The following is a 24049-nucleotide window of genomic DNA, read 5'->3' on the forward strand; positions in this document are numbered from 1 at the left end:
AGTGATAACTTGCAAGTATTGCATGTCCTTTTCTTTTCTCCCCAGGAATATTTGCTGAAGGAGAAGCCAGTATGTTGGTCAAAAGAGACTAGACAGCCTTTTGGACCTCTCTCTGGTCCCAAGTATGTAAAAAAAAAGCATGTTTTCAAAGGTAAACTGAAAACCCCCTGATATTTCAATATTCCTGAGCAGATTCACATATATTTTTATTATAATTACTTCTCTATACCCATTTTTTTCACTACTCATTTGTTGAGTGCTACCTTTTCTTTACAAAAGTGCAGGTTTATTTAGGAATAACCTAGTCCGCCATCACCCCTTTTTTCCTTACACTCCTTGGGAATGTTTCTTTTATGTTCCTAATGCCTTGGGAACTGTGGTGGGATAAAAGAGCCTGCATGATAAAGATAAATAATAAACTGAAGGAAAGGTGTCAGAGACAGAAACATTTTAGACTTGGAGTTGTATGGGGTGAGCGAGAGAAGAGAGGGAGGATTATTACAGCAGCATATTGAAATGGTTTCAGAAGAGGTAGCTGAAAGAGGAAGAGGGATTAGAGAAGGAAGTTTTGATTATAGGCTAAAAATCACTGTGGCTGTTGTTGAATCCCACATGATAAACCAGTGGGATATAAAAATATTGCAGAGACTTAAGCTGCACATTTTAGTGAAGTGCAGAGGGAAGAGGACCTCCAGGCCACACTGATGTTGGAGACCTGGGACACAAGGATGAGTATTGCCATATGGATCTGTCATGACACTGGTACCAGAAAGGACACCCTTCAGCATCAACAATACTGTTAAATAATAGTAGTTTTTGGAGAGACTGAGAAGTCAAGGGACAGAGGATGTGGTCAACACAGTCTGTTTGTGGGACTAGTACCTATACTTCAGATTTTACATCCCATGAAGGGTACAAAATATCCTTCTCCCCAGGGTGTGGGATCCTCTCCTACCCTTGTCCTTACTGGGTTTCCTTTGACCTGTTCTTGCAATTCCTATGCTCATACCATCCTAACATACGTTCCAGCTCTTTTCTGTTCTGCCCAGTGCCCTTCTGTTTCTGAGAAGGTGGGGATACAGCTGTAAAAACTGTTCTTTGTCCTCAGCCCTGCACCACTGCAGTGCCATGGGTAATGTTTGGCTGATGCTAGTGTGTCTTCAGAGAAGGGGCAGGTGGAGGGTCTGGTGTGCATGGAGCAGAGACAGCCCATGGATCTGGCATTGCTTGTATTCCCAGGCACCAACACTGCCTGATAATGCTAATGTCTCTTAATGTTGTACTCATCTGATAGCAGCCTGAGGTAGCAGAGAAAAGAGTGGTAGTGGATGGGAAGGTGAGATACTTGCAACTTAAGAGAGCCTGAGCCACTTGCAGCTGATACGGGGAATGCAACTAGGAAGTGAGACTGGAAAAAGCAGGCATCTGGTTAGGTGGATCTGCAGGGCTCTGAGATGGAAGTGTGGGTTCAAAATGTGGAAGAATAGTGATGCCTGGAAGCTTAGTAGGAATTTTGTAAGCAAGGGGAATAAGTTTCGGACAGTATTTGAGGTTTTGTGATGATCTGTCATTTTATGAGTCTTGGGAATTCATTTGCAGAGCCTTGCTGCTTCTGACTTCCTTTTCAAGGTCATTGGGACACATGGACTGCTCTGCAGCTTCATTTGTTAGAAATTAGCTAAGCCAGGATTTGGCTGGCGTGTTTATCTATGTTGACCTGACCATTTCCTTCAGGAAGTCATTCATGCACGGAAAGACAAATTTATCTCATGCTAGAGAACAGGTCATGCTCACCTCTCTTTTCCCCCACAGATAAGGGAAGTAGGATTTGGCTCGTGAATAAATATCTGATACTTGAAGATGCAACTCAGTTGTCTAAACTGAATTGGTGCCCAGTTCCGTTTCAAATGATCTGAAGTGCCCATGTGATGGATGTGTGGCTGATGGGAGATCAGAGCCCACCTGCATGCCAGACACCATACACCTGCTTGGACACCCAGGTTTAGGCAACTGGTTTGAACCCCAAGCAATGTCAGGCAGGACAGCAGTGAGACTATGCAATGTTTCAGCAGTGAACATCGTTGGGAGGAAAAAGCTTTCATTTGCTGCAGTGTGCTCTGGGATTTGGTGTACAAATAGCAGTCAACAGATCTGGATCCAAGACTGCTGTGATTGCAAACCCCACTCCTGATTTCCTTTTCTGTCCTTTCCTCGTGCTGTACACCCTCTTTTGTGCAGTTTTAGGGTGGACAGAAGTGTATCCCATTGCTTTTCCCAAGATTGTGACCCAGTTGTGAGACAGACTGGGTGGCTCTGTGTGGCTTGCCTGCTAGTCCAGCCTGAGTGATGAAAAGGACGAGCTCAGCACAGGTAGGGAGGCAATAGGTGTTGTACTAAACTTGATTCATGGTAGTGTAGGGCAGTTTGTACTACTGCTCTTTACTTGGCTGTAAAAATGGTACTAGCTCCACCATAGGTAGTTAATCATAGCTGCATAGCCTAAGTAGGTGGTTTTTTAAAGTGAGAGTGAGAAAATGGGATCATTCAGTTGAGAAATGATAAGCCACGCAATTATAGCTGGGCAAGTAGCGCGTATGCCTGACCTCCTACTCTGCTCTCCCTCCCGAGCTTTCCTGAACAGCAGATGGCGAGGGCTCGGGGTTTCTGGGGTGGGTTGCAGTAATGGGTTGATGTGTTGAAGACCTCCCTAGTTTGGACTGTGCATTGTGCAGAAGTCTGGGAGCTGGCAGAGCCAAAATGAGAATTCAGACTTCATCAGTAACTTTGCTGCTCCGTCCCGAAGCAAGCAGCATGGCTTCCCTCACTCTTCATTCCTCACCTCAGAAATCCAGATTTTATTAGATAGGTCACAGGAAAATTAGGAGAGGTGTGGAAAATTCTGGATGTAGAAAGCAAAGCAAGGTGCCACAAACATGGGGTCGGTGTTACTGTTTTGCTTCTTTATGAACGTTAGCGCTTGTCCTTTTGTTAGGAAACTGAATCTCATCCCCACTACCATTGGAAACTGGATAACTGATGATGTGGGATCCTGAAAGCTGCCCAGTTTCATGGATTGTGTAAAAACTTTTGCTGTCATGCTGTTTTTGTAATTTCCTTGCATTTGACTCTAAAGTATAACATGCAGCTTATGTAAAAAAGAGATTTTTGCGTTCATTTTCACACCCCCTTTAATTAAAGTGTCAAACCTAATAATGTTTCACTGAAGAAACCAGTCGACCCTCTCCAAGGAGTCCTACAGGAACAGCAAAGAGCAAGAGTTACAATATTAGTATTTCTTAGGTTCTTAAAAAAAAATAAATCAGTTTTTCAATCTTCAGTCTTTATGTGAAAAACAAAGAAGGGATATAAACATGATACTCAAAATAATATTTTGCAACTTAAACTGCTTGCCGTAGTTTTGATTTGCCATGGAATGTCATCAAACAGATCTTGCTATATCTGACTCAAAAACATTGCATCTTGCTGATGCTTTGTGAATAAATTGCTAAAGCGGGCAGAAACCCATGTCTTCGCTGTACTGACCCTTTGCAGAGTGCAGCATGGCCAAGCCACATGCATTTCAGAGAAAGGTATCCCCAAGTTGTCTCCCGTGTTGTAGAATATACTCATGGCCACTCATAACTTTCCTCCAGCCTTATAGGAAGAAGGCAGCATGAATTTTCAAAGTTGTAGTCTAAATGCATGGTTGGTTCTTGTTAAAGATTATGTGTAATCTTCCTCCACTCTGTGTACTTTGCTTAGAGAACATGCGTTGTTGATAAGTAAATACCATGTGAAATGAGTCATCATGCAGGGAAGAGGTTGTGGGAATGACCTGATGTTTCATGTGCAGCAGCTGCTGTAGCAGCCAGGCACACTTTGGGAGTAAGCTGAGCTATGCCCAAGGGATGGGAAGGTCCTGCTCACAGAATCACACAGTCACAGAGGTTGGCAGGGACATCTGGAGATCATCTAGTCCAACCCTTGCTCAGGGCCTCATCCAGTTGAGTTTTGAATATCTTCCAACATGGTGATGCCACAACCTCTTTGGGCAACCTGTGCCAGTGTTTGACCACCCTCATGGTAGAAGTTTCTTCCTATGTTTGAACTGGATTTCCTGTATTTCAAAGTCAAAATTTACAGGTTCTCTCACCTGTAACCTCTGAGTCTGTTTTCTTTACTTCCCCATCATGTATTTTTACACAGTGATCAGTTTGTCTGTAAGGATGTGATGTGAGACACTATCAGAACCCTTACTGGAGTCAAGACTTGTCAATACGAAGTGGGCCAAAATCTGGCCATGTGGCTATGGTGTCACCTTTCCCTGGGTAGAAGCGTAGCTCCAGTGGCATCACTCCACTAGCATCTCCCTCCTGCCTGCGAGAGCATATGGGTTAGTGAGTAAAACTGCTGATGGGTGTTAGGCTGTCCTGAAGCCTTGGAGGAATCAAAACTTTTGTATGTTCTCATGGGAGTGGGCAAATGATGCTCTGAAATTGCCATGGCTTATGTTTGGTACTGCTGTCAGAAGCTGTTTCTGAACAAATAATTCCACAGTATATAATGAATAATTCTTTCACACATTTTTTCTAACATCTTTTGCATCAGCTGCAAGGGAAAGCAAATTCGTTGTTGTTGTTGTTGGAAGCAGGGGCAGTATACATCTTAATGTCATAGTAACACAGCCAAGTTTTGGCAAATTCTCTGCCATCAGTGCCTTACACCGGATAATCCTTACATACATATCCTGGGTGAAATTCTGGGCCACAATCTGATCAGAGCTTTGACATTATGTCTGTGTGAACTCCTCACAAGCGAATAGCTCCCAAGACCTTGGTGCTGTGATCTTGTGCTGCAGAGTTTACTCAAGGGATACGTGGTACTCATAGAGTTTATCAAATGCAGTGAGGTTACTTTTGGTAGATAGAAGCAGAAATATAAAACTTAGCCTTGATTTTTCTCTTTCTATGTCCTGCCATTTAGCTAGAGAGTGCAGAGATATAAGAAGACTCAGTTGTTATTAGGAGTACTCTTCTAACGGTTATTGGAGAAGATGCCAAGTAGATGCTGATATTTTCCCCACAAAATAACTTCTGACCTGCCAATATACTTGATAATGAGTTCCCAGTTCAGTAAGTATTAACGTGCTCATCTGTGTGTGGGAGGTTGCTTGGTTTTTGTTGGCTGCTGCTTTTAACGTGCCGCTGTATGATTTAAATGCTTGTAAGACTTAGACCACTGGCTTCCTTCAAAATGGCAAGAAGTCAGGGTGTTTATAGTGGTATGTGAATGCCCTTTTTTGTATTCATGTGTAAAGTACACAGGTTTGTGTTTGTTGATACATGATGTGTCCACCTCACACAAATGTCCAAATATTTTATTTTCAGTGTGTGCTTTGGTGGATGATTGTGGTTTTTCCAGGTACTGTTTTCATATCCATTGACATTTCATTTGGTAATGGTCATAATGCAAGTCTAGATTTAGCCTCCCATTTCTCTTTTTTCTCACTTGCAACTTGGAAAATGTCAGATTGACTAATTGTGGCTCACTTGAAGGAAGTTTCAGTGGAAGCCTATAGTTCTTTTTATTGCCTCTGAAAGAGCTCTTTATGTCTTCTGCTCTTTCCTTGAACAGATAAAGATACTAATCAGCAAAGATGTAGCAGGTATAAGATGCTGTGGCTGTCAGGTGAATATTGAGGCAGCATAACTCATAATTGCTAAGGTGATTTTTGTATGTGGTGTGTTTCAAATTAATCTGTGCTGTCTTGAAAAAGCTATGGTTGATAATTGTTTGTGTAATAATAAATAATAATTAGTGCCTTGCACTTCAGATTCATGCAGCCCTGTACCTTTCCTTGGAAGGGATTTGTATGTTTTTAAATAATTTGTCATACAGGCAGAAACTCAGGCAGGAGTGCCCAGGTCTTGGTCATATCGACTAACATTTGAAACCTATACAGACTGAATCTTGGGTTTTTTGGATGTATGGTGACATGACCATGTTCCTTCTTTTACTAATGTGGCATATATCTCAAATACCTGTGTCTGATGCAGATTGTTACATCTTGTCTGTGAGAACTGCTGGGGACCCTCTCCATTTTTAGCTTTATATGGCAATCAGCCCTATACAGTCCTAAACTTGACTGGGTATTTCAGGCACTATTGATGTGATTGATAACTTAATCCATATGGAGCTTTTAGTTTTCATCCCAACTGGCTCAGTTCTGTTGGACTGCAAGTTGTGAGTTGGTGCTGTCCCCGATGGCAGATTAGAAAATCAGTAAGAATCTCATTCTCTGTGGTTGACTCCAGTGTACCTTCCCCTAAGCACTAGAATAAGGCAGATGGGGCTGTATTTGGAAAAACATCCAGTTTCAGCCCTGTGAGATGCTGTATGCTCACCTGCACCTGGTACAGAGTATCTGTTAATGAAAATGGTATGTGCTACTCTGACTATGGTAAGAGTAAAGCTGTGGCAGAAAATCACAGAGAAGACCTCACATCAGCTGTCCTGTGGCCAGACCAAGCCTTGAGAATTGCAAATCATGATTTGTAACCAGGCCAAACCTGGGAGGGAGAAGAGTGATTTTTGCTATGCAAATGTTTGTGTGCTATGATAATTTCAAGATATATCAATTAGGAGGGAATGTAGGTTGGATTTTTTTTATTTTGGTGAAGGTTAACTTCACAAAATCAAATTGTAGTGGTCCAAGTGAAGACCAGAGAGTGAAGACACTATTCTTGTGCATCCAAATTAATGTACTGTTTAAAAGCAGCATACAATAGAAATCCCACTGATGAAAAGAGGAAAAAAAAAAGTTCGTTTCCACCCCACCCTCATTTCCTTTAACAGGTGAAGGTTTGAGTTGATACTGCAGTATTGAATATTCTGTTGTTGAGTAAGCTTTAGCCCACTGTAATTATTTCCACAATTTTCCCAATACCTGAACAAACTGAAGTAGCCATTCCTCCTTCTATTTCAATAATCCTTTAAAATCTTATTTTCCTAAGACCAAGAAAGACTTTTGAACTCAGAGAAAATCCTATTGAAGGGAGATTTTTCAGGATATTCTGGGATGCTGTCTGTGATGGCCACGTCTTCCACTGTGCAGAAATGTTAGAGCTGCAGTGGACGTATACTGATTATGTATGCACTTGTTGGCTCATTTCCCTTCTTGATGTTTTCTTCCTCATGAATTGAAGTGAATGCTGGATTTTTCAGTGCAGTTGTGTTTTTTTAGCATGGTCTGAATATCTTTTCAGCATATGATAATACAGGCTTAATGACAGAAGTCTGCTGTGTTAGTGGCTTTTTCCTTGCTTCAGCAAGGGAATAAATAGTTACCTCATTAAAATACCTCAGTCTGCTTGTGATCGGATAATGTCATCTAGCATCTGGCCACGGATTTGGTGGAATCTTGGGTCAAGAGGTCCAATACTGATAGACTGATCTACTGAATACCAAAAATGCAAGCTGTTATTCTTGGGGAAGTGAAGTGCTTATGCAGAGTATCAACACAAGGCCCTTGTACACCGCTTAAATACTAGCTAAAGCCAGAAATGTCACTATTATCCTCTACCTCATTCTGGTCTGTTTTATTTCCAGACTTTTTTTTGCATCCTTTGCTTCTTTGTCAAGCCTTCATCAAGGATAACCATTTCTGTCACAGTCTCACTTGTCTGTTAGAGCCTGGACTTAAAGCTGGAAATTGTTTTCCAAAAGCTGCTGATCTGCAGTGGGAAGGATCCCCCATTGCCACAGCTATCTGGCCTTGGCTCAGAAGGCGGGATATGGGTCTCTAGGTTCCCACTACATTAATCAACCCACCCTAACTATGTTTAGTGTCATTTTTTTTTTTCCGCAACATAATTTCATTTTGTGGTAAAGTGTGGGACATTTTTCATCAAAGGTCTGGACTGAGTATACAGCCAGGCACGGAATAAACAACTCCTTGTAGAAAACTTCCTTGCTGGTTGTGGTTTCTGATGTACCTTCTGTCTGCTTCAAGAGACCCTCAGTCTGGCTCAGGGCATGAGAAGTTACAGTCTTTGCAAGAAAGTCATAAGGAAGTATTATAATCCTGCATTTATTTATGTATTTGGCTATTGCATGAGTTCACGTGGCTTTTTGAAGCCCCTGCGAGTTCTGTTAGGTAATTGCATACTGAGCCTCATTCATGTCAACAATATGACATGATGGTCTCAGATCTTACTGTCTAATGTGGGAATCCTAGTAATTAATTAACCAGAAGTGACACTATCCGCTTTCTCACAGGATGGGAGCCCTGCTCTTGCTGTCTGTAATGCTATGAGCTGTTGTGAAACTGCTAGCTAAAAAAAAAGTAGGATAAGTTAAAAAATGTTATCCTACTGAAGCCTTTCAGCAGCTGACCTCTACTGAATATGAAAGCTTTCTGGAGGGTGTTTGCCTTCCGAGTCCTTCACAGTGAACTCATTGATAAGGGAAGCCTTGACTTGAACAGTTGGCTATTTATTTGCATAGTGACTCTTAAGAAATTGCGGGAATTGGAAGACCAGACAGTGATTTTGTCAACTCTGTTTCAAGGAGAATGAATACTTGGGGGACACAGCACACTACATTTGCTGTTAGTGCCTTAGAAGTGTTTTTGCTTTAGCTAGCTTGAAAAATAAACACATTTCAAGTGAAAAACAGCCCTCTTCCACTTGAACTCAACTTGGAGGAAGACTGGAATGAATAAGAATACAGAAATTTAGACTTTCCTCATTCATCAATGAGAGATCTTGGCTAGCTCTGACTTGGAAGGTAAAAACTTGTTTCCTATCAAGTCAATAGCAGAACATGTGCCTGTGAGGGGCTACCTCCCTGTGCCCGCCTGCTTGGCTATGTATATAGTAAGCACACTTCCAGTGAAGTTCGGCCTAAATATAGAAGGTGACTTTTCTTGAGGGTTGTATTGTTGTCTACTCTGCTAGTTTTAATCTCATGTTAGGCTCTAGCCAGAAGTACCTACCTTGTAGTCCCTCTCTTTCTGGATGCTTATAGAGCAATTAATTTCTGTCAGATGGTGTGACTGCATGTGTTTTAGTGTTCCTACAGCGTGCCTTTATTGTCACTTAACACTATCACATTTGTTTAAAAGGAAATAAAATGAAATCCAAGGTCACAACTGCATTAAAAACACTGTGCCCCAAATAAATGTGGGTTTTGTTTCTAGTGCTGTTTGTTTGTGTTTGTTTTTGCCATGAGTGCCTTTTCCTTTCACTCCAGCCCTTTCTGCCTACATTTTTCAGAGCCATGGGATCAAATGCTGCAGTTACTGTGGACTGTCACAGGTCTCTGTGTCCAGGAGAAGTGGCTGGCTGTACTTTGGATGCTTGTCTAGCCTCTGAATCCCATAGCTCAGGGTGTGGCCACTGCCCTACAGTGGGGTGAACCTCAGGCTCTTCAGAAGCTATAGCTGGGTCTGGATGTTTCAGACTCCAGCCAAAATCCTCCATGTGAGAAACTGTTTCCTTGTGGAAACCAGCCCCAGCAGTAAAAGTAAGGGACAAGCCAAGGTGTAGAGCAGTTCCAGAGGTGACTTTGAATTTGCTGCCTCCTCCTGACTTTACCAGGCAGCATGTTCTTCCATAGCCCCATAATCTGTCCCTCCCAGGTGAAGGGTTGATTTCCCAGGATTTGAATCTCTGTCATTTCCAGCAATCCTCTCCCTTAATCTGCTCTCTAGCCAGCAGCCATGTGGCAGAGCCTGTTCGGCTCTGTGCTGGCATCCTGAGGGGGCTGCACGCTGTTGTGCTGAGGCTGACCTAGAGTGTGCACAACCTCATGGTAAAACCTCCTCTCATCCCCCCTGAACACATTGCTGAGTTCAGCTGGGGCTGCTGGCAGCCTCAGCAAAGTCTCCCTGTGAATCAGACCCATGCAGTCCCTAGGTGAAGGGATAATGGCTGTCATCCAGCCTGTGTTTCTTACACATCCAAAATTTCCAAGGGGTTTGCTATGGGGACGATGAGCTCTGTCTCCTTTTGATTTGGGGTCTGTTACCCAGCACTGTGAGCTGCGTTTTGTCAACCAGGATGGGCAACACCACTAAACTGTGTTATTTCGGAATAGCAGATGCATTGTCCATGGTTGAGCTATTCCAAGAGCATGCCCATGTGCTTCCATGCTCTGCTTTGCTAGGACTGAGCTACATAGAGTAGGTGCAAACTTCACCCCTGCTCCCAAGGTGCCTTGTTGTTCCAGTTCTCCCTGCTGGCACTGGGTCAGGTCCTGCCAGTGCGGGGTGGCCGGCACAGGGGTCTGCGGCTGGGCCGGGGGAGGTTGGCTCCGGTTTATCACCCCGGGGTGTGCGTGCAAGTGGTGATGCTCTGACCCCGCCGAGCTGTTGCCATGGAGATTGCGTGCGCTGTTGCTAGGCAGCTGAAGCATCTTCGTTTGCACACTGCAATGCACGAAATTCTCAACTTTCCTCATTCCTATCTCCTGCCTTTGATTTCGCAGATATGACTCCTTTGGCTCTTATCCTGCTTCATTCAGTTGCACTGCTGCGATTTCTTGGTGTTAACCCTATAAACCCTAAAAGCCCGCATGGCACTGCAAATAGGATTTATAGCAATGAATTTGGGGCTGAAGGAGTTAAAGCAGTTGGGGATAGACTACAGAGGAAATGATTTCTAGCAGATAAACTACTTAAAATGTTCTGGCATTCATGGAAGGGGAGGTTTGTGGCTGCAGTCTTTTGTTCCATCATTGATGGTTTATATGAACAAAAGCACAGACTAAAATATCTCTACAAGGTAAGAAAATCAGCTTGAATGGGCCTAACTAATCTCTTCGGTTGTGATATATACTTACTGTTTTAATATCCTCTGCTTACGTTTACTGATTTTGATGTAGCACGTGAATGATAGTTTAGGTGTGGAGCCTGTCGTGTACAGTATTTGACTTATTTGGCTTGAATAATAAGGATATCAGCCTGTATTCTTGGAGTATACTGCATTAATCAGACTTGCAGGAATGATCACATGGTACTCTATCGCCTTTCCCTGTTAGCTGCTGCTTGTCAGCAGCTGGCTGAGCTGTAGGCTGCAGGCCAGTATCTGCATACCCTTTCTCTTCAGAATATTTCAAATATACTGTCTCGTCATTATGCATTTTGCTGCAGTTTGACAAACTAAATGTTCCTCCTGCACGTTAAGAAGATAATTTTAAATTTCAGAGCCTTGGTGTAGTTACTAGGCCATGTATGCATTTGAAGAATTCAGGTAGGATCTCTGTTTTATACATCAGTGTGCTTGGTTTTTGTTCTCACAAGGTTTTTGCTGTGTAATGTCAGTCAGCTCTACAGTTAGTTATTCAATGTGCAAATATTTATTGTGTTTTAAAATCTCTACCCTATGCATGGGGAACAGTGCTTGAAGGGTAAGATGCAGGTAACAGTAGCTGACCGCATGATGAGGTGCAAAGCTGGGTAATTGATTATATCTTGCACAGATTTCATTGCCATGCAGCCAGAAGCAGCGAGTACAGTGCAGTTATAAATATAAACCAGAAACTGTTCTGTGTAAAAGGGTCTTTGCTATTTTTGGTTCTGGAGAATCTGACAGATGCTCCTTCAAGATAGAATACTGATTGTGATAGAGAGGGGAAAATTGATGCTTGGATTGTGTTTAGGATTATATTTTATGCTGCTGCAGAGTATACGTGTCTTTTTCATAATCTTGTAGCTGCAGAATTCTGCATGAATTACATTTACAATAACAATATGGTTAAGTTGCTGGGGTTGGCTTGTTGTTTGCAAACGTTTGAGCAACTGTGATTGTTAGAGTATAAAATTAGCACTTTTTATTTGATATCGGTTCTGCTCAGTATCGCCTCTGCCCCCTCTCCTCCTCCATCCCCACCCCCAATATAACTCCTTCCTTCTGCAAGTATTGAGGTCTCTTAAAACCGTAGCAGATTTTTGAAGATACAGAATAGAATTTCTATCCTCAGTAAAAGAGGTGATTATTTTTTCTGCAATAAAACAGTATTGGACTTGAAAAAATTCTGTTCAGTAGTTGTGGGGTGGGGGGGTATCTCACTTTTTAAAAAATTTATATTGCTTCGTGTGTTCGGTTCTTATAACTCATGTTATAAAATTGTCCAGATAAAATGGTGGCAATGTTGTAAGAGCATTAGGGATCACCTCATGATATGTTTGTCTGTATATTATTATTATAATGTGTCTTAAAAATACCCTTTCCTTTTTTATTCAAAGAAAGAGAATGTTTGACCAAGTATGTAACTAGAGGAGAGGATGGATTCTCTTTGTATACACAATGAGCATTCTCTACCAAATATTTTCAAATTACACTTTCTAACCTCAGATGAAATATTACTAACATAATTTCCGCTCTTTGTTGAAGCATTTAATATATTGGTAGTTTCCCTTATTTTGTGATTTGGTGATCAGTTCTATGTAGAAGTGAGGGGTGTCAAAAGCAGTAAAAGCAGCTACAAGACACCCTGACATCCCCCCCCAAATATCCTGATTTCCAACATAAGGGCTGAGGAGATACAGGCTGACTGTGTATACTTCTCCTGTTGTGAAATGCAGTATGATGCTGTCTGAGGGAAAAGATTTTACTGGAAGACCAGATAATGCTGTGTAACTGCAGTTGTCATAGGGCTGTCAGGAGATGCTGGAAATCTTGACATCGCTGATTGTTGGCAGTAAATTAAGCTGCAAATGGGCCCCAAACTTACTGTGCCACTTACAATGCCCACAGAGTTATTTATATTAAAATATTTCACCCGGTTGGTTTGGTCCTATTCTTAACAGAGTGAAACTCTTAATAAATCTACATGAGAAGAAAAAAGATATTTTAAAAATTCTGTTTTAAAAGCCTTAGGTGTCTTTCAGTGGCTTTCCTAGACATCATGGGCCAGGAAGACACCTGCTTTTATGGCAAATATGGTCAAATACTGATTACACACCCATTAGGCTTATTAAATTACTTGTCGTCCTCTCTTAGACTTGATTTGAAAATAGTATTAACATTTCATGTGCAGACTGCTAGACATTTTCTTTTAAATCTTCTGCACTGGTAGGGCTGTGGTTTCTGTATAACAGCGTTTAAATGGCATTTATTTTATTAGGCATTTCCATGGTGTTTTGTTAAGGTTGTATCTGCTTGTTGATGGTTTGTTTTTTTTTTTTTTAATAGTATGATTATTCTCATGCCTTTGGTTATATTACATTTTGATGGGATCAAAACATATCTTGTAAGTTAAAGGAAAATGGGTCTAGTTGAGCAGTGAGGTGGAAGTTTCACTCCCATGGGCTCCTGGAAGCAATGTTGATGAAGCAGTAGATGGCATTCTTCTCTGGACTGATGGCCCCTGGTCCTTGCCAGCCCCACACTCTTTACAGGTGCCAATTTCCATGTGCATAAAACATAAGCTTGCATTTGAGTTGGACTTGATGATCCTTGTGGGTCCCTTCCAACTCAGGACATTCTGTGATTCTATGATTATCTCTCGTCTTGGCTTTGACCTGAGGCAGATGCTCGTGTGCATGTTGCAGAAGCACAACTGTTTCCATCTTTCAGTGCAACTACAGGGCTTGAGTGCTCAAGTATGTAGAGAAGTGGTGACCCCATTGGTGCCTGCTTGTGTGAACTTCTGCATGTCATTGCTGTGTGTGCTGTTCTACATTTTTATTTCTGCCTCCACAGTGGACCTTAAGGACCCGCAGGTCTTCCTGGATGGGTGATAGGGGCTGTGCACCTTGACGTGATGCCAAGAAGAGTCCCTGTGGTCTGGCTGCCCAAGTTCCCCTCAGTGGTTTCAGTTTGATGCAGCTTCTTCGCTTCCCTGGTGAAACGATGCCAGAGTATTTTTTGTGAAGTGTTAAGCAGCCACTGGACCTCTCTGCAGGAGTGTCTCACTTACGGGCCATGAGTAACCCTGGTGTGCTGTTTGTGAAACACTCATTTAGGAAGCTCATTGGGATGAAACATTATCCCTGTAGTTACTTGCTAGATGAACAGAGACTTAAGCCTCAGAAAAAATAGGGGGTAAATCCATTGAATAATCTCATAGTTCCATATCGGCCAAGGTGGGTTTATCTTCCTATTATATAGGCTACTGGTTTCTATGAGGTAACTGTTGGGTCCATTTTCTTAGTGATTTTCTGCATCATCTCCATACAAATCCAAAGCTCACATATATTTTGTTTATAATTGGAGGTAGGATTGTTCATCAGCAATGTTTTTATGATCTCCTGCTGACCGCACTGTTGTAAGGTGACTGCACATGAAGCCCACAGGAGGATGTTACACTTGGCCACAAGCAGTACTCCTTATGTGGTGTTTTCAGCCCAGATTTAGCTCTCTAGCAGCAGATCACAAATGCTTTTTTTTTTCCTTTTGTTGCCATGCCTTTATCTTTCCGGGATATTACTTGGTATTCTTCACAGTGAGCTGGTGTCTGTCTATTTCTGATACGCCGCCCACCACAGCATCGCAGTATTTTTAACTGCATCTTCTATTCCCCCATCCACTGAGCAAAACTGAGAATGCTACAAAGGGGAAGATGAGTCTCTCAAAGAGCTGGCTAGGAACAGAGGAAAGAAAACTCACTGGTGAATGGAAAGCAAAGTTCAAAATGAACGTAAAGCATTTGGGTACCGTGGTGCATGTGGAAGCTCCCACCAGCAGCAGCCAGGCGCTGCCTCCCAGCAGCAGGTGATCCCCATGTCTTTGCGCAAATGCAGGCATGGAGTTTATCTTCCATGTAAGCATTTAGTGATTTTGTTTAGCTGCAGAACTGGAACTACAACCAGGAATTTTGCTGCCCAACCCTCTCCTTTTACTAATGCCAAACAAAAAACTGAATACTCCAGATCAGTGAAGAATTCCAGTTTTAATATGATTGTGCAAAAATGAATTGTGGCGGCAGGTGCCCATCAAATGCCCGCTCTGACTTTGTCTGCAGCATTCACTGTATTACAGCCAACAGTTCAAATACCTCCAGGGTAGGCGGCACATTTATTAAAGAACAGTATACAGGGTGAACACAATCATTTTGTAAAGGTGGACATGATATTAAAACTTGAAGACAGGTGTCTTTTCCATCCCTCTCCCTCAAAGAAATAGCAAGATGATTTATGGAAGTGACAACAGGCTGGTTGTTCGAAGGGATGCAGGTCTGTCTTTTCTGGCTTTTGCTGCTGAAAAGTCCTTTGAAGGAGGCCTTTTAAATAACCCCAGTTTTCAGAAGTGTGGCTGCAGTTCTGAATAGTCAAGCAGCTTCGGGGAGCTGAAGGTGAGGCAATTGAAGGGATTTACTTGTGTCAGAAATTGCTCTTTAAAAACAACATAAAAATATCTGCTGTTATTTTCTACAAGAAATATGATCATTTTGATGAGCTAGAAGCATCAGGAGAGTTGCAAAAGACTATTTCAGTTGCTTCAAGAGTGTAGCTTTTGTGGAAAGGGGTAATGGGGCTACAACACTATGGATACATGGAACAAATTGTTATTCCATGTTGGTGACTCTGACCTCCCAGGTTAGATGGAGCAGCTAGTGAAAAAACACACCAAATAGTGCAGTTAGTCTTTTCTGACAAGAGGGGAAAACGAATCAGGGAGTAAGTGTTGCCGAAGTCAGAAGGTGTTAAAACTAAAGTGAGGAAACAAGTACAGAATGAAGAAAGCACAAGGATTGTATTCTGGCAGACCATAATGGGTTGCAGTAACTCAGCCCCTTCTAACCTGCATTACACACCAGTTGCGTTGTCGTGTTCAAAATAGCCTGTAGGTGCTTAATAAATAACCATAAATGTGTGAACTGAGAAGCCAGCTCAGCTTCAGCAGACAAGGGATGCTACAGGCCTGTAGAGGCTCTGCTTGCTCAACGCTTGCTCTTCCTTGGAGTATGTCCACCAGCAAACCAGCTTGATATGTTCCTCTCTTTTGTCCTTAAGCGGACATGGGGAAATTGAGTGCAAAACCTGACAAACATACATTGTTGATTACACATGGCAATCAGCAAGTCTAGCCATTCACATTGCAAATGTGAATATTTGATACATCTCATTAGATAAAACACATGTGCCCGGGGTGGGCAAGTTAGGGTTCCTATAAAGTCCATAATACCTTTTGTGTTGTTCTTCACTTAAGAGTTCACCCTTCAGTTTGTGACAGGTTAAATTTTATGGGTTTGGTCTGAAACAAACTTGCACAAAATTAAAAAAGGAGGAAAGGGAACTAGTTTGGGGTTCTTTTCTTTTGCTGAAGGTAGTTGCCTGAAATGTGCCCTTTGATATTTGAAATTGATTTTAGAGACTTGATTTTTGGACAGTTGGTATTTATCCACACAATGCATACACCCTGAGGAAATGTTGTTTCCTTAAACAGCAGATTGGATCAAATGTTTTTGCTGACATATTTTTTTTCCCTGTGACAACTGACACTGCAGTTGCCACATATTTCAGTGGTTTAGCACAGACACATGTGAAGAGAAGGAGAGGAATACTTCTAAGGCAGTAATATGAGAATACCATTGCTGGGAATGAAGATAAGCACATACTATTCTCGTAGTGGCTATGTTGTAATATTTCTGCTGAAGAGGGAAATAGCTAGAGACTCCTTGTTAGAGATAGTGGGCTTAGGTTTGGCCAGATTTTAGAAGCAAATATTCTAGTGCCTGAGAGTATAATCTTATCCCAAATAAAAATATGAAAAGAGATTTATCCCAGGATATTTATTGAACTAGAGGAGCTCCAGTGTGTGTGTGAGGTGGTAAATTCCAGTCACATTAAAATCAATGTAAAGTGTGTGTGGGTGTGTATTTAGTGCCTGAAATGTGGGGCTGTCTGTGGAAGTGTGCAGTGATCCCATCTTTTTCCTGGTCCAGTTGTACACCCTACAGAGCAACCACCTCACTGGCGCCCAAGACTTGGGAAGGGTACCTGGCATCTACTGTGCTGTAATTAAATCACAAAACCAAGAAATTTCCCCTCTATTCCCTTTGCCTTCTAGGCGTGGTAGTCTGCTTTTGCATTCTTCTGTTGTCTTTCTCATCTCCTATACATGTTTATTCCCTCACTGCCCTTTTTTAGCATCCTTGTAGTAATAGTCACAAACAAGAAGTGGCTGCTGTTGTTTAATGAGGATCCAGACACACTTTTCAGAACTGAAGCTAGTTATCAAGACACATGGAAACTGATGTCAATCTTTAAAATGAAAACAAACACGAGTACAGATGGCTTCTTTAAAGAACAGAATTTATGATAATTTTAAAATCCACCTATGGGTGCCCATTAGAGCAAGTCATTCTTAGTCTTGCCTGCCTCATTTAAGCTTTAGTGTAAATTCTTTAAAGATTTGAAGCACTTTAGTTCAATTTCCATGGAAAACAACAGCTGCCCACTGCTTCTTACCTGTAGTGCCAGATTCTTAGGGGTGGATGCTTGATTTTGCTCTCCTGGAAACTTCCAGAGATGCTGATTATCCTGGTCCCTGCCCTTAACTTCAGCCATATGATGGTGTGGATGTCTGACTTCCCTCTTGACTTTTCTGATGCAGCAAAGCCAAACAGATAAAATTGGTGGTCTTGCTACTTCTGCTGTTCATAATGTTAGATACAGGATAGGGGGGCTTCTTCCTATGGTATGTTTTAGTTATTAAAGGTCATCATTGCTTTTGGAGGGAAAAAGCTTTTTTTCTGCTTATTCTAGCATGAGTTAGGCGGAACTCCTGACATTGTTCTGCTGGGAACTGGTTTGATTCCTGCAGGAAGCAGGAACACAGCACTGAATGGGGTGACTCGTGCCTCTCTGTTTTTGCACAGGAGGAAGGGTAGGGCCTCACAGCATCATCTGCTAGGAGAGGCTGGCTGCACATAGCATCAGCTCTGACCCCATCCTGATAAGCTTTGTGTTCAACAACTAGAAGTAGAAAAGGTATGGTACTTATGGGGAAAAAAACACTGTCAAGAAAGGTGATGCTCCATTGTTAGAAACACTTTATCCAAGGACCTCAGTGTGCTTTTAAGCAATGAGCATTTCACTCTCATATTGAGTTTTCATGTGAGAACAGGCAGAAACTATGGAAAGAGTTTCCCCTGCCATTCCTACAGAAGAGCCTGTGCCCAGAGCAGTATCTCAAACCCTCCTTTAGCCGTAAGAATTTCGCAAGCGTGGTGCATAGCATCCTCTGGGACTTTCTGAGTAAGGTGTGTCCATTCACTTATCTCAGCTTGAGATCATACAGCCTTGTGGTTTTAGATCAGCTGCCTGTAAAATGAGATTGAAAAGCCCATGATTTAAATAAGTGGCTGATACAAAGCTTTGTGAAGGTTTGTTAGGTAAAAAAAAAATCTGACAGGACAACTGAAAAAATCAAGGTTCAAAACAAATGTTGAAGTTTCTGTGCTGCTGTATTGGCTCATGAGATTACACAGAATTAAAGAAAATGTTTAGAGTTTCTTCCCTTTAAGGCGATACCTGTAGTTGCAGATTACTAGCTGACCAGCATCGGGGGAGCTTCTTCATGCCACACGGGGCGGAACATGGGTTTAGTTTCATGCTTTGGCCTGCTGGGTCTATCTCCTTTGGAAACCATTGCTGCTTCCTGCTAGAGACTAAGTGGCTCAAGTAAGGTTATGAGAAGACAAATTTGTCCATTGAGTGTTTGCAGTATTACCTTTCAAAAACAGTTGGGGAAAGCTGACACTTGGTCATTGTAGCTGCTGTAGAGCAGGGGAAGGTGAGGAGAGTGAAAAGTTTATGAAATAGCCTATATTTTTCCATCTGGATGCCATGAAAATGAAGCTGAGCTCTGAAGAAGAAAGGAAGTGGCCTGGTTGAGGGAAATGTAGAGGAAAACTTTCCCAGGCAAAAGATGCATGTACCAGCTGGCATTGATATTGCAAAGTGCTGTGAAACTTGCGGGATAATGGTCCAGCAAAGATGATCTCTGGGCTGGGCTCAAGGACGATGGCTTTGTTTCACAGACATTGAGTTGAGCTCTTCTTTGGTGAAAATACACACTTTGATATTTTCCATTGGTTTGGTATGTATTGATCAGGCAGTGTGATGTCCTCATGTTGGTTCAGAATATGAAGACTTAAATTAAAATCCTACTTTGCCTGATGCTGGATGTTATGGGGTGAAAAACTGTTCTTAAAATCCCATGGAAATGGTTTTATTTTTCGGTTGTCCACATCCTAATCAAGCATTTTAGCCGTTTAGCTACAGAGCATGACAGGTTGTTCTGTTTTGATGGAAACCAATATATTTCCATAAAACATGCTATCATAGTGCTGTTATACTGGTCACAGTCTAGGGATGTAGGTGAGGGAGTGTTCGAAGGGAGAGGGAATATCTTTTATTTAACTTCTATAATTGTCAAAAACAGGCAAGCTTATCATTATGCAAGCCCTTTACAGATCTGAACCAGAAGTTTCAAATAAAGAAGTTTCAATCAAAGAAATTAAGAAAATATCAAAGCCACCCAGAAGAAGGATAATTCTCAGAAGTAAAACTTCTGTTTTTCTTTTCATTGAAGTATCAATTGTTAGCAATGTTGTAAAACCTCAGACTAATTTCCCATTAAATTTATCTGTGGGAGAGAAGGAAAGAGCGGAAAACAAACAAGCTTGAAGGAAATAGAATGAGAAAAAGACTGATAAAAATTTGGGGAAGGGTTATTGAGACTTTTGTTTGAAACTGAAGGGGGGTGTTGTATCAAAAAGCTTGTCCTTTCTTCTGAATGGAAGAATTGGTCTAGTAGAACAACTATTCCTGCAAACCTTGCCTCCACACATCGTCTTTGCTTGATGAGACAGCACTTTTTGATGCCATTTCATGTAGTTAACACTGTTCTTCCCAGCTAGCATAGCTTTGCTGCTGTTTGGCAAGGGGCTGCTTCTTATAATGTTGGGTTAAAATGGAAATAACAGATAAGACTCTTTTTGACATCCATGACAAATTATTTGAGATCAAAGTCACATTCTTCTTTTAATTAGAGAATGGAAATCTAAGAACTATATTTCAAAAATCAAGAAAAATGCATTTTACGTGGATCAGATTTTCACAAGAGCATGTATCCGCTCTGATTATTCCAGGGAGGAGGACCAGCTGGATGCTATTTACATAGAAAATTGGCTTTTGTCTTTAAAGGCTAACATAGATGTGGAATATTTGAATTATTTGAAAATGTATGTTTGTTTTCCAGTGCTAAACAGTGTGGAAAACGTGATTCTAAGCTTGCCTCTGTGTTTGTATTGCAGAATGGAGGGAGCAGGCATAATGATCCTAACATTGTAGAACCTGCTGTTTTCTTAAATGTGTGATTTGCCAGTGCATCATGATGCAGGAAAATAAAGACTGAGAGATGAAAACTTCTGCCATAGAAGACACTAAACTGGCAAGCTACAACATCATCTGTGTGATTTTTACATCATCTGTAAGATGTATCCATACATGTTTGCATTTGAGGGAGCAGTATAAGTAGGCAACAGTGGTCCAAGCCTTTTCAGAAGCACGTACAAGAGGGACAAAGTCAAGAACAAAGTAACTTGTAACCCAGAAGGGCTGTTAGAGCAAATGAAATGCATTTTACTTCAGACCTTGTCACCGGAAAAAGGGGTTCTTGCCTAGAGCCTGTGCCTTAGGTCACACGCAGTTATACTACTGCTTGAACATAAATAAATGCACGTCCCAGTTAAACCAGATAATTGCACAATCACTGTATGTCCTTTGAAAATAGAGAACTCAGTCCAAGCTTCACCACACTTTAAAGCGAGTAAGGCAGTCCATTGAGCAGGATGTAGGCATGCTATATGGTACAACTGGACTCATCCCATTATGGTATTGGAACGTTTCTATTGATTTCTGTTGAAAGAGAAACAGCAAATGATTTAGGAATCCTGAGTACTTAGTAATACAAAGGGTGGGGAAAAACCCACCACCGTATTTGGAAAAGGATCACCCTTAAAGTTTGAGGATGACACTTCTGTGCTGGCTTGTTAGACAAGATTATTTGTGCTAATAATAGGTAACACGTTCATGTCAATAAATCCCCTATAGTCATTTTTAGATACTCCATATAACTAATGGTATTTCCCAAACTCACTCAGGCAACACAGGCTTATTAAACATAGGTAGACATTTATTTAAACTATTTATAAAGTGCAATGTGAAAAGGAGGAGAAACAAAATGTCCTTTTACAGAAAGTGGTGAAAGTTAAGTACCCGCAGAATACAGCACATGTAAGGTAGCTAGATAATTTTACATGAAAAAGATGTCTGATTTGTTGTGGAAAATCCTGACATTGCTGACAAGGATGTAACAATATCCAAGTTCTGAAGGTTGAAGTAAGAGAAAATCAATCCTGAAATGCAATGTGATTTCCTAGCACTGGGACTTAGGAAACGGAGGGGCTGTTCTGAGGGGAATGCTGTGCGCTTGTCATTGTCCAGCCCCCACTGCAGTTGTGTGCCTTTCAGGAGCCATTTTTCCCCCCAGGAAGATCACAGCAATGCCTGGGTGTGGGTATGAGCTCAGTCCCTGCTGCTTCCCACGTCCCTTTTGAGCCCTGACCATGCTTTTGTGTCTCTGGGTCTACGTCAGCGTAACCTCGATTGCCAAATACTGGGGATTTCAGCTGGCTGTCCTTGCGTGCGTAGGCGAGGGGAGAGCAAGGGGTCAGATAAGGACTGGTTTTCCCCGTAGATGCCTGATTTGGCTTCTGAGGTCTGGAATGTGTTTTGCTTTGCTTTTTTGGTTTGTTCCATCTGAAGTCTCTGAGGTGGGTCTCGCTGGGCAGGCGATGCTGAGGATGGCAGCCCCAGCTCGAGGGCACAGGCAGGAGCTGCCACGCACAGTGGCTGCCACGTTCAGGGTACCAGCAAGGTCAGAGAGCCCGCTACATTTTTACTTCTTGGGGTTTCCCCCCCGCTCAGTTTCCCCAGCGTATGTTGTGATCCATGTACAGCACTCAGCTGGTCACACTTGGCCAAATTCAATTTTCTCGTGCGTTCTTGGGACCTCTGAGGTTTTAAAATCCTTATCAGCAAATTGCATGTAAATTACTCATATGTAAATTAAAACAGCTATTTAACGAACACAGGTCTTTTAGTTGTTTCTCAGTTCTTTAGAAGGATGATACAGAGACTTTTTTTCTTGAATTTTAAGAGTGCATTTTGAGACATACATCCTGTTTTATACTTTACTGAGTCCATCTGGTGGAGGAGCTGTTGAGAAAGTCCAATGCAATGCAAGAAAAGCCCTGCTGTTGTGTTGCTACAGTGGAAAAATACACATTATACTGCGGCTTTGCAGTCGTGGTTTAAGATGATGATGAGGAGAAAGCGTGTTTCCAGGGCTTTCTGTGTTGAACAGATTACTTAAACCCAGATTCCTTCAGATGTCTGAGCTCAGTCATGGAAGCATTAAGTAGAAAAGTCAGAAACTTGACTAAGACTGCTCACTGAAATCATTACTAAACTTTAAAGGATGCAATGAAGCAAAGATTAGATGTAGCTGGGTGTGGAAAATAGCTGTGGAAACAGGTGTTGCATGTCACTTTGAGTTTTATTTCAGTGTTCAAGCAAGCTGAGGCAAGCAGGGAGAGAGCTGGTGGACAAGTGAGGATGTGCAGGTGCACCGGCTTTGCTGGAATCACAGCCTCTCACACCGGTGTTTGCTGCAGCCCCCAGAAATGTGTGTCACTGGAAGCTGTTCATCCAGGAACATGGTCCAGAGGAGTCATCTGGGTTTTTTTGTCAGTGTTTAGCGTGCAGGCTCTAGTCTTCAATCCAAAATCTCTGTGCCCGCGAGAGGGGATCTAATCTGACAGTGGTGGTTGTGCCAGAGAACTGAGGATTTGCCTCTAATGCTGAGATTTAGTGCAGATGCTACCAGAAATGGTACATGTGCGCTTGTGGACACGGGGCGCTGGGCTCCAGACCGTAGTGCGGTACCTGCCAGGAGCTCTGCCCGCTCCTCGCTGAGGACAGCCCTGTGCCAGCAATGGAAGTGGTCAAGGTGCAGGGGGGTCCCCATTTCAACATCAAGCAGCAGAAGGGCAGGGATGTGAATGAAGCTTTGTGGGGACAGGGGGAAATTAATGTCTCATGGCTGCTGGGTGACTGGGCTGAAGCTGGTCTCCAGTGCTGTCAGCAGGTTGCTTTTGCTGTGGTGTGTGTCCTTCATGCCACGAGCGCGGCTGCAGCAGTCTGCCTCAGCACTCATGCTCCTCCCAAAGTTTTTCCCATTGTCTCCTTCGCCTCGATGTGGCAATGTATAACCAGCAGCCTGCCTCAACATGGTGCCCCAGGGTTTCTACAAGCTGCAGGAATTCCCTCTTTTTGCTCTGTGCCAGGTGCTGGGGCATGTGCAGGATCAGTCCCATGCCTTTTCCCAGTGAGAGGTGCTATGTGACAATAACTAAAATGAGCAGAGATGTTTTCATCCATAAATGTCAAAGAAAAAGGAGGTTTCTTACACGTGTTTTGAGAAGTGGAGGTAAAGAGTGTCTTAAATCCCAAGAGTGGCACTGATGAGCAAGATCCTGGCTCCTGGGGCCCTGCTGTCCTGGCTCTCTCTGGTCCAAGGATGCCTTCCCTGTGAAGCATGACTGTATGCGTATATATACATCTATATCCACACGTACCTGTCTATGTATTTTTGTGTGTGTATTTCCACATTGTGCTGCAAATGGAAGCTGTTTTCAGATTGAAGTGTTTGTATTATGTGAGCACTTTCCTTGAGTTTTCCTTGCTGGAGTTGTGAGAATAGAGGATGGAGACAATTACACTTTGTTTTGATTTCTAGTCCAAGTTACTGTGTACAGGGATTCAAAGTGTGGTTTCTAGACAGGAATTATTCATGTTTGTCCATTAGACTTGGCAAAAGGCAGCAGATTTGTTTACGTAACCAAAATTCAAATCTATTTGTCTGCTACACTTAAAGGCAGAATGCGTGGGCTTTTATATATATTTATAGATAGATAGATATTTGGCTGTATTCATGCAGAAAGAAAGAATTTTTTTTGCAGTAGAACACGA

The 24049-nt window shown here is 42.2% G+C and overlaps 1 protein-coding gene across 4 annotated transcripts in view; it reads left to right on the top strand.

Annotated features, from left to right (window-relative positions):
- EVL (Enah/Vasp-like) overlaps window positions 1-24049 on the top strand; it is a 158000-nt gene that overhangs the window by 15490 nt on the left and 118461 nt on the right. Inside the window, exon 1 of one of the 4 annotated variants that reach the window (XM_065839479.2) lies at window positions 10764-10784. The exons of 1 other annotated variant lie outside the window; for it this stretch is intronic. Coding sequence is in view for 2 of the 3 variants with exons in the window: in XM_065839476.2 (XP_065695548.1) it covers window positions 11230-11252 (23 nt within the window). In the remaining variant the exon portion in view is untranslated. Of the gene's footprint in view, window positions 1-10763; window positions 10785-11086; window positions 11253-24049 lie in introns of those variants that run through there. 2 more of the 4 variants (XM_065839476.2, XM_065839480.2) reach the window with 2 other exon arrangements.

This window comes from Patagioenas fasciata, chromosome 5, assembly GCF_037038585.1.
Source record: "Patagioenas fasciata isolate bPatFas1 chromosome 5, bPatFas1.hap1, whole genome shotgun sequence".
In the NCBI taxonomy this organism is placed as follows: domain Eukaryota; kingdom Metazoa; phylum Chordata; class Aves; order Columbiformes; family Columbidae; genus Patagioenas; species Patagioenas fasciata.